Source organism: Portunus trituberculatus, chromosome 25 (assembly GCF_017591435.1).
Source record: "Portunus trituberculatus isolate SZX2019 chromosome 25, ASM1759143v1, whole genome shotgun sequence".
NCBI classification, from domain to species: domain Eukaryota; kingdom Metazoa; phylum Arthropoda; class Malacostraca; order Decapoda; family Portunidae; genus Portunus; species Portunus trituberculatus.
Window position 1 is genome coordinate 17,561,941 of NC_059279.1, and position 15,000 is coordinate 17,576,940.

At 41.3% G+C, this 15,000-nt stretch overlaps 1 protein-coding gene across 1 annotated transcript in view; it reads right to left on the reverse strand.

Moving 5' to 3' along the window:
• LOC123508621 (cysteine-rich venom protein-like) overlaps nucleotides 1-15,000 on the reverse strand; it is a 99,466-nt gene that overhangs the window by 15,017 nt on the left and 69,449 nt on the right. The window contains exon 3 of the mRNA XM_045262436.1: nucleotides 3,860-3,993. Coding sequence (XP_045118371.1) covers nucleotides 3,860-3,993 — 134 coding nt within the window. The remainder of the gene's footprint in view (nucleotides 1-3,859; nucleotides 3,994-15,000) is intronic.

The window sequence follows — 15,000 nt, forward strand, 5'->3', positions numbered from 1 at the left end:
TCACTAGAATTACAGAAACACCCTTAAAAACCTGTCACTTCAACTAGACCCCTTTGAAAATAGACCACAGAGACGATTAGCCGAGTTCTGAAGAGTATTTGTCCTGTTGATAATGCAGAAAACTTGTTAACATGCCACTAGAATTACAGAAATATACTTAAAAACAGTGTCACTTCAACTAGACCCCTTTGAAAACAGACTATATAGACGATTAGCAGAGTTCTAAAGAGTAATTGCCCTGTTGAAAATGCAGAAAACTTGGTAACATGTCACTAGAAATACCCTTAAAAACCTGTGTCACTTCAACTAGAGCCCTTTGAAAAATAGTGAAGGTGCTGTGAGGCACGGAAGTGTTTCAGAATACTTCCTTCTCAGTCTAAGGCTCTGATTCTCAAACCTTTCTTTATTTCACCTCCACTATTTCAAAACGCTTTATTTAAATCTGCACGACATTTTCAAGGTGTTTTTTACAGTTCTAGAGACAGAATGACAATACTTCTACACTGGAGAAACACTTGAAAACCCCGCTAATCATCTCTGTGGCCTTGGAAAATAGTCGCAGTGAGAGAGAATAACGCTTTTTAAGGAGTTTTTACGCTTCTAGAGACAGAATGACAATACTTCTACACTATTAACTGGAGAAACACTCTTGGAAACCCCGCTAATCATCTCTGTGGCCTTGAAAAATAGTTGTGTTGAGAGACCAAAGCGTTTCTCAATACGAAGCTTAGCCAGGCCAGCGGAGGGAAGCCACAGCAGCCAACACGTCGCGGGGTTCGGAGGGCAATGAAAGTGACCTCACGTAGAAGAAGAAGAAGGTTGGTTTGGCAGGACCCTCCGCCTCCCATCCCTCCCCTCCCAGACGCGGCGAGATTACTTATGAGGTGGTGGTGGTGGTAGTGGTGGTAGTGGTGGACGAGTATACGAGGAGGAGGAGGAGGAGGAGGAGGAGGAGGAGGAGGAAGCGGCAGCGTAACAGGTGCAAGGGAAAGACAAGGAAACGATTAGAAAAAGGAGGAGGAGGAGGAGGAGGAGGAGGTAGAGAAGGAGGACGAGGAGAACGAGTAACAGATGCATGGGAAAGAGAAGGAAACAGTTGGAAGAAGAAGGAGGAGGAGGAGGAGAAGGAGGAGAAGGAAGAGGAGGAGGAGGAGGAAGAGGAGGAGGAGGAGGAGGAGGAGAATGAGAAAGAGGAAGAGGAGGTAGGAAAGGAGGACAAGGAGGAGTAACAGATGCATGGGAAAGAGAAGGTAACAGTTGGAAGAAGGAGGAGGAGGAGGAGGAGGAGGAGGAGGAGGAGAAAGAGGAAAGAGTGTTTGTGAGTGCGTGGCGTAACGAAACATAAACAGAAAGACAGAACACATCAATAAATAAAAGAAAATGGACAAAAACGAAACAAAACAATGAAGACACAAATTAAGAAGAGAATGGAGAGAGAGAGAGAGAGAGAGAGAGAGAGAGAGAGAGAGAGAGAGAGAGAGAGAGAGAGAGTAAGAGAGGGTGTGCCTGTGTGTGTGTTTGTGTATTTATGTGTGTGTGTGTGTGTGTGTGTGTGTGTGTGTGTGTGTGTGTGTGTGTGTGTGTGTGTGTGTGTGTGTGTGTGTGTTTATACGTGCGTTGCGTAACAAAACAGCAACAAAAAGAGAGAATACATAAATAAATAATAACGAAATACACCTTATGCAAAGCAGGTTTCAATCTTTATAAGGAAAACCTGTTGCTTGTTCCCGCCGGGCCTTTAAGTCACAAGTGAAGGTTAATGTATTAATGAATGCATCGATGCGGGAATGAAAATGCTTACTCAATTCATTAATGCAGAAATACGTCGATACAATGTTTATGCTAAGGAGGAGGAGGAGGAGAGAGACAGAGGAAGAGGAGGAGGAGGAGGAGGAGGAGGAGGAGGAGGAGGAGGAGGAGGAGAAGGAGTTGATTTTACACTCTACAGCACTATACCCATTCTAAAAACAAATCAGGAGGAGGAGGAGGAAGAAGAAGAAAAAGAAGAGAATGCAGGAGGAGGAGGAGGAGGAGGAGGAGGAGGAGGAGGAGGAGGAGGAGGAGGAGGAGGAAGAGGAGGAGGAGGAGGAGGAGGAAAATAAGAGGAGGAGGAGGAGGAGGAGGAGGAGAAGGAAGGAGAAAAAGAAGAGAATGCAGGAGGAGGAGGAGTGATTAACCTTAAACTCTAAAACAGTGTACTCTTTCTAAATACTCCTGACGCACTGGATGTAATTCTGTACAACGTCAATCTCTGTAACTTTCATTTCCCAGCTCTATAAGGCTCTACTTTCACCATTAGTCTATAACACTCTATGCATTCCAGCGCTTGATTTCTTACATTCTTTTGATCCCTTCTATGTAGTGTTTCAGAGAGGTTCAAATTCTTCACTTCCTCCTAATCAGTTGTTACTACACTGCATAAAGACTAATAAACAAATGCATTCTTTTATTTCAAACAGGAGAATATGAAAACTTATGTACATTTTATCTATCTGCATATCTATTCATTTGTCAGTTAATTAATTTGGTTAGGTTAGGTTAGGTTAGGTTAAGTTAGGTTAGGTAAGGTAAGGTAAGGTTAAGGTTAGGTTAGGTTTGAGTTAGGTTACGTTAGTTCAGATTAACTTAGATTGAGTTAGGTTAGGTTAGGTCAGGTTAGGTTACGGTTAAATTAGGTTAGGTTCATATATTCATTTAAGTCACGATTATCAATTTATTTAGGCTAGGATTACCTATTTATCTAGTTACCTATTTAAGTTAGATTAGTTTACGATATATATTCATTTCGTTACGTCTATTAATTCATTTAGGCAACGTTAGATTTATTTATTGATTTAAGTTAGCATTATCTACTTACCTACCTCTCTATTCAGTCATGTATGTAGTATTCTGCATCACTCACAAGAAACCATAAAGTTCTCAATATAAAAACCAAACCTCTTAATCTTTCACCTTCCAAGAGTTCACCGCTAGACTCATAACCTTCTACATTGGCGCTCCTCGGTATAATTGCTTTAACCCTGCGCCCTTCACCCCTCACCTATGTTGCGGGCGCGCGGAATGAAGGCTTCGATAGGATGCAATAAAGATGGGAAGGTAGCACGGCACGATGAAAAGGGATACATAGGGAGGCAAGGAAGGGAAAGGGGAAAAAAAAAATTATATATGTGGTGAGATTGTATTGTGAGTGATTGTGGTGGTGGTGGTGGTGGTGGTGGTGGTGGTTGTTGTGGTGGTGATGTTACTTGTTGGTTTACTTACTCACTCACTCACTGACCCATTTCTTCACTGTTACTCACTTCCTCTCACAGTCACATCCTCTCTCTCTCTCTCTCTCTCTCTCTCTCTCTCTCTCTCTCTCTCAAACACTCACTCTTTTTTCCAATCTCTCTATAAACACATTTTCTTTTCTTACAACATTCATTACCGGCTCATTTCCTTCTTTTCTTACTTTTTTCCCCCTGCTCCAGTGTTTATTTATCTTTCCTCTCTCTCTCTCTCTCTCTCTCTCTCTCTCTCTCTCTCTCTCTCTCTCTCTCTCTCTCTCTCTCGTACAAATGATAATGAAGTTTGCACAAAAAGATACGCTAATGAAATGATTACACACATTAAGTCTCTCTCTCTCTCTCTCTCTCTCTCTCTCTCTCTCTCTCTCTCTCTCTCTCTCTCTCTCTCTCTCTCTCTCTCTCTCTCTCTCTCTCTCTCTCTCTCTCTCTCTCTCTCTCTCTCTACTTTACTCTTGTTCTGTCTATATCGTTAATTTGCTCTCTTGTGTGATGCTTTAACGTTTTACCATCCTCTCTCTCTCTCTCTCTCTCTCTCTCTCTCTCTCTCTCTCTCTCTCTCTCTCTCTACTCACCATAGCCAGCATGTCCCCAGCGGGCGGGTCCACCTTTGATCTGAGCAGGTTGTGTTGGCGGACCAAATGCCGCCGGACCTTCACACGCCGAGGGTCAAGTGAGCGGAAAGACTGGCCAGCTGTCCACGCGTCACCTGTGGGTGGGAAGGAGAGACGTGAGGTGGTGAAGGGATAAGCGCCATATACAGAAACACTTCCTCTCTCTCTCTCTCTCTCTCTCTCTCTCTCTCTCTCACTGTGACTATTTCTAAAGACTGCAGAGTTCTAAAGCCGAGTTCTAAAGGGTATTTGTCCTGTTGGTAATGCAAAAAACTTGTTAACATACCACTAGAACGACAGAAATATCCTTAAAAACGTGTAACTTCAACTGGATCCCTTTGAAAACAGACTATAGAGACGATTAGCAGAGTTCTAAAGAGTATTTGTCCCGTTGGTAATGCAGAAAATTTGTTAACATCTCACTAGAATTACAGAAACATCCTTAAAAACCCGTGTCACTTCAACTAGACCCCTTCGAAAATGTAGATGAAGGAAGGTGAAGATGATGGGTGATTCTTGTATTGCTGTGAAGATAGGCAGTGGCAGAAGTGATGTGAGGTGATGTAGATGGGGGAGATGTCAGATGAGACGTGCTTCTTGCAGTATTGTGAAGATAGGCAATAATGGAAGTGATGTGAGGTGATGTAGATGCGGGAGGTGTCAGATGAGGTGTGCTTTTTGTAGTTTTGTGAAGATAGGCAATAATAGAAGTGATGTGAGGCGGTGTAGATGGGGCAGGTGAAAGATTAAGGGTATTTCTTGTAGTTTTGTGAAGATAGGTAATAAAATGAGATGATTTAGATGGTTACTTGGTATTATGTGTGAGGATTTGTGAAGATGGGTAGAAAGTAGAAGTGGTGTGAGGTGATGTAGATGGTTGGTTGGTGGGTGTTATAAGCGTGGTGTTGTGAAGATGGGTAGTAGAAGGAGTGGGAATTAATGTTTGATGTTTCTACTTAATGTTTCTTTTTTGTTTACTCTTTTTTTTCTTTGATTGGTTGAAATAATACAGAGAGAGAGAGAGAGAGAGAGAGAGAGAGAGAGAGAGAGAGAGAGAGAGAAACAGAGACAGAGAAAGAGAAAGTGAGAAACAGACACAAAAACTTACCAAAAGACATCAAAACAACAACTACTAACACCACCACTTACTACAACACCCACGACCACCACCACCACTACCACCACTAACGCCATCACCACCACCACCAAGCACTTTAACACCACACACACACACACACACACACACACACACACCAGCACGTGTTTTCAGCCTTGGGAAGCGTTCACGGGATCTTCCTCTCTTATCGCCTTAACCATCCCAAAAACAACATGATTACCAGGGAGAGAGAGAGAGAGAGAGAGAGAGAGAGAGAGAGAGAGAGAGAGAGACTACGCGCCCTTCACGATACACAGACAAGATTTAAAACAACCGTATGTGAGTAAAGACGTGTTGAAATCATGACGTGTGTGTGTGTGTGTGTGTGTGTGTGTGTGTGTGTGTGTGTGTGTGTGTGTGTGTGTGTGTGTTTACGAGGAGAAGAAGAAGAAGAAGGTACGAATAGAAGAAGAAGAAGGAATAGAAGATAAATGAACAATAGCAATAAAATAACAAACAAAAAAGAAAGAATTGTAAAGAGAGAAAAAATGAAAGGAAGAGGAGTAAAGGAAGAAATGGAGAGGTAAGTGGAGGAGGAGGAGGAGGAGGAGGAGGAGGAAGAAGAGGAGGAGGAGGAGGAGGAGGAGGAGATGGAGAAGGAGGAGGAAAGAATGTGTGTATATACAAAGAGGAAGGAAACATTGAGAGAGAGAGAGAGAGAGAGAGAGAGAGAGAGAGAGAGAGAGAGAGAGAGAGAGAGAGAGAGAGAGAGAGAGTATGTGAAGGTCAAGGGGAAGAAGAAGAACCAGAACAAGAACAAGGAGAGAAGAAAGGGAAGGAAAAAAATGAGAAAGAAAAAAGAGGAAGTGAAGAGAAGAAAAATAAGAAAAGTAGGTGAAGATGTGAAGGAGGAGGAGAGAAACAAGGTAAGAAGAAGAAGAAGAAGAAGAAGAAGAAAAATAATTACGGAGATAGATATAGAAATAAACAATGATAAAAAAAGGGAGAAAAAATAGAGGAGGAAGAGGAGGAGAGGAGGAGGAGGAGGAGGAGGAGGAGGAGGAGGAGGAGAAGTGGTAGTTAGTTTGCATTCCACAGATTCAAACAAACGTTAATATACAAAAAGAAAAGAAAAATACCGTAGAGAGAGAGAGAGAGAGAGAGAGAGAGAGAGAGAGAGAGAGATTCCATATTAATACGTTCATTTCTCCAGTCAATTATCTTTTTTTCTTTCTTTCTTTTTCTTTTTTGCATTTTCTTCTCCATATATCAATTTTTGTTTTGCTTTGTGGAATGTAAACACTTGAAACTCACTCAAACACAGATGACATTTCCTCCTCTTCTCCTCCTCTTCCTCCTCCTCCTCCTCCTCCTCCTCCTCCTCCTCCTCCTCTTCCTCCTCCTCCTCTCCTCCTCTTCCTTCATCAATTCTCGTTTTTCACATTTTTCACCTCTACAACTGTTTATGTCTCTCTCTCTCTCTCTCTCTCTCTCTCTCTCTCTCTCTCTCTCTCTCTCTCTCTCTCTCTCTCGGTAACCCAATATTTAATGGGAACAAAGGGACAAGATTTAAGAGGAGGAAGGAAAGATGAGGAGAGGAGGAGAAAAGGAGGAAAAAAGAAAGAAAATAAAGGAAAGAAAAAATAAGATAAGAAAGATGAGAGGAAGAAAAGAGAAAAGGAAAAGGAAGAAGGATAAAGGAGATGGTAGAATGGAAGGTGAAGGAAGAGAAAAGACGAAAAGAGAACGGAAAGAGAGAGAGAGAGAGAGAGAGAGAGAGAGAGAGAGAGAGAGAGAGAGAGAGAGAGAGAGTCTGACATATTTACTTCTTCCTCTCATAATGACCTTATCTGGCCGGGCTGAGGTCATGAAGAGACTATGAACAACGAGGGCTGTGTGTGTGTGTGTGTGTGTGTGTGTGTGTGTGTGTGTGTGTGTGTGTGTGTGTGTCGCCCCTCCCGCTCTGTGACATACAACTTATATGACACGAAGGTTAGATGCTCTTACACACTTCACACACACACACACACACACACACACACACACACACACACACACACACACACACACACACACACACACAAGGTCATCTCAGAAGTTATGTTTCGCTGAGGAAGAGAGAAAGATTATAATTTTCTGGTATATAAATTTTCCGAGTGGTGTGTAAAAACATGAATATTAATGAAACTACTACTGCTACTACTACTACTGCTACTACTGCTACTGCTGCTGCTACTACCACTATTACTACCACTACTACTACTACTGTTACTATGTCTTCTACTATTTACGCTCCTACTATTAGTGTTTCTACTATTATTACTATTACTTTTTTTAATAACTATTCTACTACTACTACTACTACTACTACTACTACTAATGACTTTCACTTCTACCACTCCTATTAATGTACTTCTATTACTACAACTACTACAATAACTACAACAACCATCACTACTACTACTACTACTACTACTACTACTACCATTACTAACATTACCACCACCACTACTACTACTACTACTACTACTACTACTATTACCTCATCAACACTAGGGTGAGTACGGCGTGTCTCCTTCACACCTGAGATCACCTTTAATTAGGCAACCCACAAAACACCGCGCCTGTATAGATTAGATGGTCCACCTTGCACTAAATGAGGCAAAAAAAAAGTTGGGTCTAGTGGTACCTTGTGGCTATCTCCTCTTCCTCCTCCTCCTCCTCCTCCTCCTCCTCTTCCTTCTTCTTCTCCTCCTCCTCTTCCTCTTCTTTGTCTTTATTTATGTCTCTGCTGTGTATATTTTTCTTTCTTCGTTTTTTTCTTGTCTAGTGGTACTTTCGGCTATCTCCTCCTCCTCCTCCTCCTCTTCCTTCTCCTCCTCTTCTTCTTCTTCTTCTTCTTCTTCTTCCTCCTCCTCTTTCTCCTTTCCCTCTACTTTATGTCTCTATCAATATTTTCTTTCTTCATTTTTTTCATGTGTTTTTCTTTTCTTTCCTTTCCTTATCTTCTTCCGTTCTTATTCTCCATTCATCGTCTTCTTTTCATTTGTTTTCTTTCGTGCCTATTTTCTTCTTATTTACTCTATTTATTCTTCCTTTCTCGCTTTCTATTCTTTCTGTTTTTCTCTTTTTCCTCCTCCGCTTCTTTCCATTGTCCATATTCTTCCTTTTCTTTCTTTTCCTTCCTCTCTTTTTCATCTTTCTTCCTTCTTACTCTGAATCTATTCCTACCTTTTCATTTCTTCCTTCTCCTAATCCACCATTTATCAACTCTCTCTCTCTCTCTCTCTCTCTCTCTCTCTCTCTCTCTCTCTCTCTCTCTCTCTATCTGATTTTCTTTATTTTCTATTGTTATCTTTTACATTTTCTTGCCCAGTACATCCTTCTTCACTTATTACTCTTATTTTTCTTTCTTTTTCTCTCCCTCTTCATCTTTTTCTCTTTTCTTTATTTTTCTCTATTCCTATTTTTTTTCCTATCCTTTCTCAATACATCCTTCTTCACCTCCTCTATCTTCTTATTCCTACTTATCTTTCTCTTTTTTTCTCTCTCTTCAATTTTTCAGCTCTTCTTTTCTACTAAGTCTCTCTCTCTCTCTCTCTCTCTCTCTCTCTCTCTCTCTCTCTCTCGGCGTTTTTTTAAAGTACTACTTTACGACGCGCAAATCTCAGTGTCTCGACAGCCGCAGTACTTCCGCCTCGCCTCGCCGCGCCGCCTTGTGTGATACTCTGCCGCTTTTTTGATCCGCGCTGTCCCTCGAGGCAACGCTGGACAGGAAGGGATAGCGAAGGGATGAAGGCAGGAGGGATGGGGTGGATGGGGGAATGGGGAGATCGGGGATGGACGCTACCTCCTACTTCCTGTTTCTCTTCTATTTTTCTTGTTCTTTTTTTTTTTTTTGTGTGTGTGTGTGTCTATTTTTCTAAGTTATCGCTTCGTTTTGTTTGTTTTTATGCTTTGGTTGAGAGAGAGAGAGAGAGAGAGAGAGAGAGAGAGAGAGAGATGGAGGGGGGTTAAAGAGAACGAAATGTCTCGGTACAATTATCTCATTATTATCTCCGTAACTCTCTCTCTCTCTCTCTCTCTCTCTCTCTCTCTCTCTCTGCAGCGCACCCACAGTCCAATCTAAGCGTCTATCGTGTCTCTGTGTCGGGTTGCATTGCGTTACATTGGCACGCGTGGGTGGACAGCGGACGGTGAGCGGAGTGGACAGGAGAGAGTAGTAGACCCGCCCACACCTCGACTTATTATTAACACTCCATTGCCTTACTACTAACGCACTGACGCAGCACACCACCGCTCTCTCTCTCTCTCTCTCTCTCTCTCTCTCTCTCTCTCGTATTCAAAAACACCTTCCCCTCTCACTAAGACAATTTTCCAAGGCCATACAGTAGACTAGCCAGGTTTTTAAGACAGTTTCTCTTCTTGATATACTAGGAAGCTTGCCAATCTTTCACCTGAATCATAAAAAAAAAAAAAAAAATGCTCTTAAAAATACGAGTATCTTCAACTGGAGCCTTTAGAAAGAGGTGATGGTGAGAGAGCAAAGCCTTTTAGAATACTGCTCTCTCTCTCTCTCTCTCTCTCTCTCTCTCTCTCTCTCTCTCTCTCTCTCTTATCTTATTTTTGTGTAGTATATTATGACTGTTACGACTCTCAGACTGTGATGGGAAGTGATGGGGCTTGTTTGATGGGCGATATGGAGCAGGAGGAGGAGAAGGAGGAGGAGGAAAACGAGGGCAACGCAGGAGAAAGAGGAAGTGAAGGAGGAGGAGAAGGAGAAGGAACTAGTAGTGAAGGAGGATTAGGAGGACGAGGAGGCGGAGAAAGAAGTGGAGGAGGAGGAGGAGGAGGAGGAGGAGGAGGACTGATAATATGATTTATTGTGTGGCAGGTTCATGTGTCGCAGTGGAAGAAGAAGAAGAAGAAGAAGAAGAAGAAGAAGAAGAAAAAGAAGAAGACTAACACTGATTGATTGAAGGAATGATAAGAAGAATACTAATATGAAAACACAAAGAAGAAGAAGAGAAAAAGAATAATAAAAGAGGACAATAGGAATAAATGATAATTCTAAGAGAGAGAGAGAGAATCAGTCACTCTGTTAAAAAGACAACAACTTAAAAAAGATAACAGACGAACAATAAACAAAACAAAAACTTAAAGACAAAATTAAAATAAAAATTAAAGATAAAAACAAACTCACTCATCCATTAAATAAAAAAAAAACAAAGTAAAAATATCATAAACGATCAATAAATTTCACCAACCACCACCACCACCACCACCACCACCACCGTACGAACAAGACTAACTAAACACAACGAAACTGGGACGAAAAGTAAAGAAAAAAAAAGAAAAGAAAAAGAATGAAGCTAAAACTCAATAAAAAATTCACTCTCTGAATAAATCCACCATGAAAAAAGACGCTAAACAAACTGGGAAGTCGCAAATCACCAATAAATCTCACCAAGAAGGCACAAAAAACGGAACTCAGATAACCACCAACCAAATGCTGCTAAATTCGAGCTTCCATTAAATTCAAAAGCTCAAAAAAGTGCCGATAAAGTTCGCAGTTAGCATCGTTACGGATGAGAAAGCTCGGAGCGCGCCACACCGCCCGCCACCAGCCACACCGCCACCAGCTGCACCGCCACCAGCCACGCAACCACCAGCACCACAATGAGCAGGTCTCGCCACACTCCACGCCACAAACCCGCTACTGAAGGCGTATAAATTAACCAGGACGTGCACTTTGTAAAAATATGAGCAGGATACCCACCTTGCAGAACCGCACCTACTTACCACCACCACTACCACTACTACGACTACTACCACTACCACCATTACTGTTGCTGCCGCTACCACCACTACTACTACCACTATCACCATTACTACTACTACCACTACCACTACCACCATTACTACTACTACCACTATCACACCACCACCACCACCACCACTACTACCACTACTGCTACCCCCACCATTACTAAGGCTACTACCACTACAACCACTATTACCACCACTACTAAGACCACTACCACTACCACCATCACCACCACTACCACCACCACCACCACCACCACTACTACTGCTTCCACTCTGCCTTCATCCAAGCATGACATTTAACACTCCTGATCTTGAGCGCTGTGTCGTGTTATCTCATGCTTGTGACAGGGTGCAGTGGAGGCTGTTGTGGTTTTCAAGGGTGTTTTCATGATGGTAGTGATAATTTGAGAAGGATAATCCGCCATCAGGTACACAACGCCCTTAAAAACCTGACTGACTGATCATCTCTTTTAGGCTGTGAAAATAGACCTCTCTGAATTCCTAAGCGTTGAGAATATTTACTGCTCGCTATTCACATCACTAACAATCACGAGGCAACATATTCTCAAGCATGAACAAAAAGAAAAAGGAGTTAAGAAGATTTTATGTACATTCCACTGTCTATCCCGCACTATGCTCAAAGATGCCTGAAGAAGGAGAAGGATTACGATGCAACATACTTATAACCACCTACAGAAGAGAGAATAATTAAAAAAGACTAAAATATTCAAGTGTACAGCCGGAGTAATGGTGAGTGTTACCTGCAGAACCTGTGATGAAAGAACGGTGTGTTTCATAGCAGGAGAAAGATTGAGAATGAGTATAAACACCAACAAGAGAGAAGAAAAGGAATTAGAAAAGTTGATACTCCAGTATTTATCAGGTATAATGGTTAGTGCTACTTGCAGAAACGTGTCCAAGTAACCTGTGATGAAAGAATTGTGTGTCTCATAGCAGGAAAAAGATTGAAAATATGAATATAAACGCCTATTAAAGCTAGGAGAATGAAAAGGCGATATATTTCAGTGTTTAGACAGTATAATGGTTAGTGCTACCTGCAGAAACATGTCCAAGCAACCTGTGATGAAAGAATAGAATGCCTTAAAGCGGTGAAAAGATTGAGAATATGAGTATAAAAGCGCCTACAAGAGAGAAGAAAATGAATTGAAAGAGTAGATATTCCAGTCTGTTTAGTGTTACCTGTAGAAATGTGTCCAAGCAACCTGTGATGAGGGAATGCGGTGTCTTATGGCAGGGAAAAGATTGAGATTGTGAGTATAAACGCTTGCGAATCCCATAAAAGAAAAAAAAAAAGTAGAATCACAATATGAGAAGAAGAAGAAGAAGAAGAAGAAGAAGGAGAAAGAAGAAAGAAAGAACAAGATAAATAAACTAATACAAACACCATAAAAGAAAAACAAACAGTACTAATAACAATATGAAAAGAAGAAGAAGAAGAAGAAGAAGAAGAAGAAGAAGAAGAAGAAGAAGAAGAAGAAGAAGAAGAAGAAGAAGAAGAAGAAGAAGAAGAAGAAGAAGAAGAAGAAGAAGAAGAAGAAGAAGAAGAAGAAGAAGAAGAAGAAGAAGAAGAAGAAGAAGAATGAAGAAGAAGAAGAAGAAGAAGAAGAAGAAGAAGAAGAAGAAGAAGAAGAAGAAGAAGAAGAAAGAAGAAAAAAAGAAGAAAAAGAAGAAGAAAAAGAGAAAAGAGAAAGAAAAATAAATAAAAAAAACTATCTAAATAAACATCTCCAATACCCATAGTAATAAACATCCACCCTCCATAAAGTAACGTAGCTTACGATTGCACCTTTTGTCTCGCTTTGTACTGCAGTAAATCTTCCTTTCACCTTATCAGCAAACATGTCGCCACGCACACAATGGCTGATGACCACTGTATTGTCTTCGCTTTGGCCCTGTGCAGTGTTTACGTCCTGCCTGGTACTGTCTGTGGGTTAGTGGGGGCGGTGTGGGGATGTAAAGAGCTTAAGGCAATGGTGATTCGATTGGATACACAAGAATGAAATGTAGATGAAGGAGTTTTGGTTATAAAGTTGTCCTGGTGTTTAAACTTCCTGCTATTACTGTTACTATTACTACTACTACTACTATTACTGCTACTGCTACTGCTGCTGCTGCTGCTACTACTACTACTACTACTACTACTACTACTACTACTACTACTACTGCTACTACTACTACTGCTAGTACTACTACAACTCCTATTACTGCTACTGCTGCTACTACTACAACTACTATTACAACTACTACAACTACTACTACAACAGCAAAAACTACAACTACAACTACAACTACAACAACAACAACAACTACATCTATGCAAAACACCATAAACCTTAAAACATTTTGACGTACACTAAAACTACCACCACCACCACAACCACCACCACCACCACCCTCACACTGCAAAGCGCTACGTCGGAATGGAACCACATAAACAAGAAACACCACCACCACCACCACCACCACCACCACCACCACCACCACTACCACTACCAGCAGAGCCATCCCCAGTACGCCACGCATCTCAACCTGCCCACACCTCCTTGAAATCAATGCAGGCTGACACAAAAGGGCGTGAGGAAAGCCACAGGGAATGCCAAGCGACACTGGGCGAGGAGGAGGGAAGAGAATGCAGATACTTGTTCAGCTTGGCCCGAAACACTTAACATTGGGTATTCACAGCCTCACCTTCCACCTCAAACTACATCCTCCTCTCTCTCTCTCTCTCTCTCTCTCTGACTATTTATTTTAGCTGTTTTCCCTTTTTTTTTCTTGTCTTCCGTTTTCTTCTTTATTTCTGTTTTTTTATCCTAGTTTCTGCCTCCTTTCTGTTTTTTTTTCTTCTTTTTTTGTCTTTTATATTCTTTTCTTTCTTTTTATCTCTCTTCACTTCTGCTTTCTATCTTTCGTTTTTTTTTTCTATATCTCCCCTTTCGTCTCTCTCTCTCTCTCTCTCTCTCTCTCTCTCTCTCTCTCTCTCTCTCTCTCTCTCTCTCTCTCTCTCTCTCTCTCTCTCTCTCTCTCTCTCTCTCTCTCTCTCTTTCATTCTTTCTATTCTAATTTCTCTCTGTCCTCTTTTATCCTACTTTCTCTCTCTCTCTCTCTCTCTCTCTCTCTCTCTCTCTCTCTCTCTCTCTCTCTCTCTCTCCCCTTCTACGTATATTTTGCTTTCTCTCAAATCCCTCCTCTCCAACCACCTGTATCCCTCTGCTACACACACAGACACACACACACACACACAGAGACAGACACAGAGACACTCAACAGGAAGAGAAAGTTTGATAGAGATAAATCAGTCTGGACCACACCACACCTTGCCTTGCCTTGCCTTGCCTCGCCTCGCTCTCTTCCCCGGTGCCTTTATTATAGTATCAATCCTCGCTGCTTAATGAGACGAATGAATAATGAAGGTGTGCGCTTAGGTAATGATGAGCGATAGATAGATAAACCGGTTCGTGTCTGTGTGTGTGTGTGTGTGTGTGTGTGTGTGTGTGTGTGTGTGTGTGTGTGTGTGTGTGTGTGTGTGTGTGTGTGTGTGTGTGTGTGTGTGTGTGTGTGTGGCGAGGGAAAAAACAAAGCGCTAATGGAGATAAAAGAAAACACGATTGATTGCTCTAATGATGTGTGTGTGTGTGTGTGTGTGTGTGTGTGTGTGTGTGTGTGTGTGTGTGTGTGTGAGAGAGAGAGAGAGAGAGAGAGAGAGAGAGAGAGAGAGAGAGAGAGAGAGAGAGAGAGAGAGAGAGAGAGAGAGAGAGAGAGAGAGAGAGAGAGAGAGAGAGAGAGAGAGAGAGAGAGAGAGAGAGAGAGAGAGAGAGAGAGAGAGAGAGAGAGAGAGAGAGAGAGAGAGAGAGAGAGAGAGAGAGAGAACAAAAAGAATTAACAACAAGGGAAATATTTAATAGGAAAAATAGAAATAATTTTTTATACATAAAGGAAAAATATTTGCATAATAATACACAGGTAGCAACAAATACATACACGATGCGAGAATAGAAGGAAAAACCAACAAAATAAAATACAAACCGTGATAATAATAAAAATAATAATAACAATAATAATAATAATAATAATAATAATAATAATAATAATAATAATAATAATAATAATAATAATAATAATAATAATAATAATAATAATAATAATAATAATAATAATA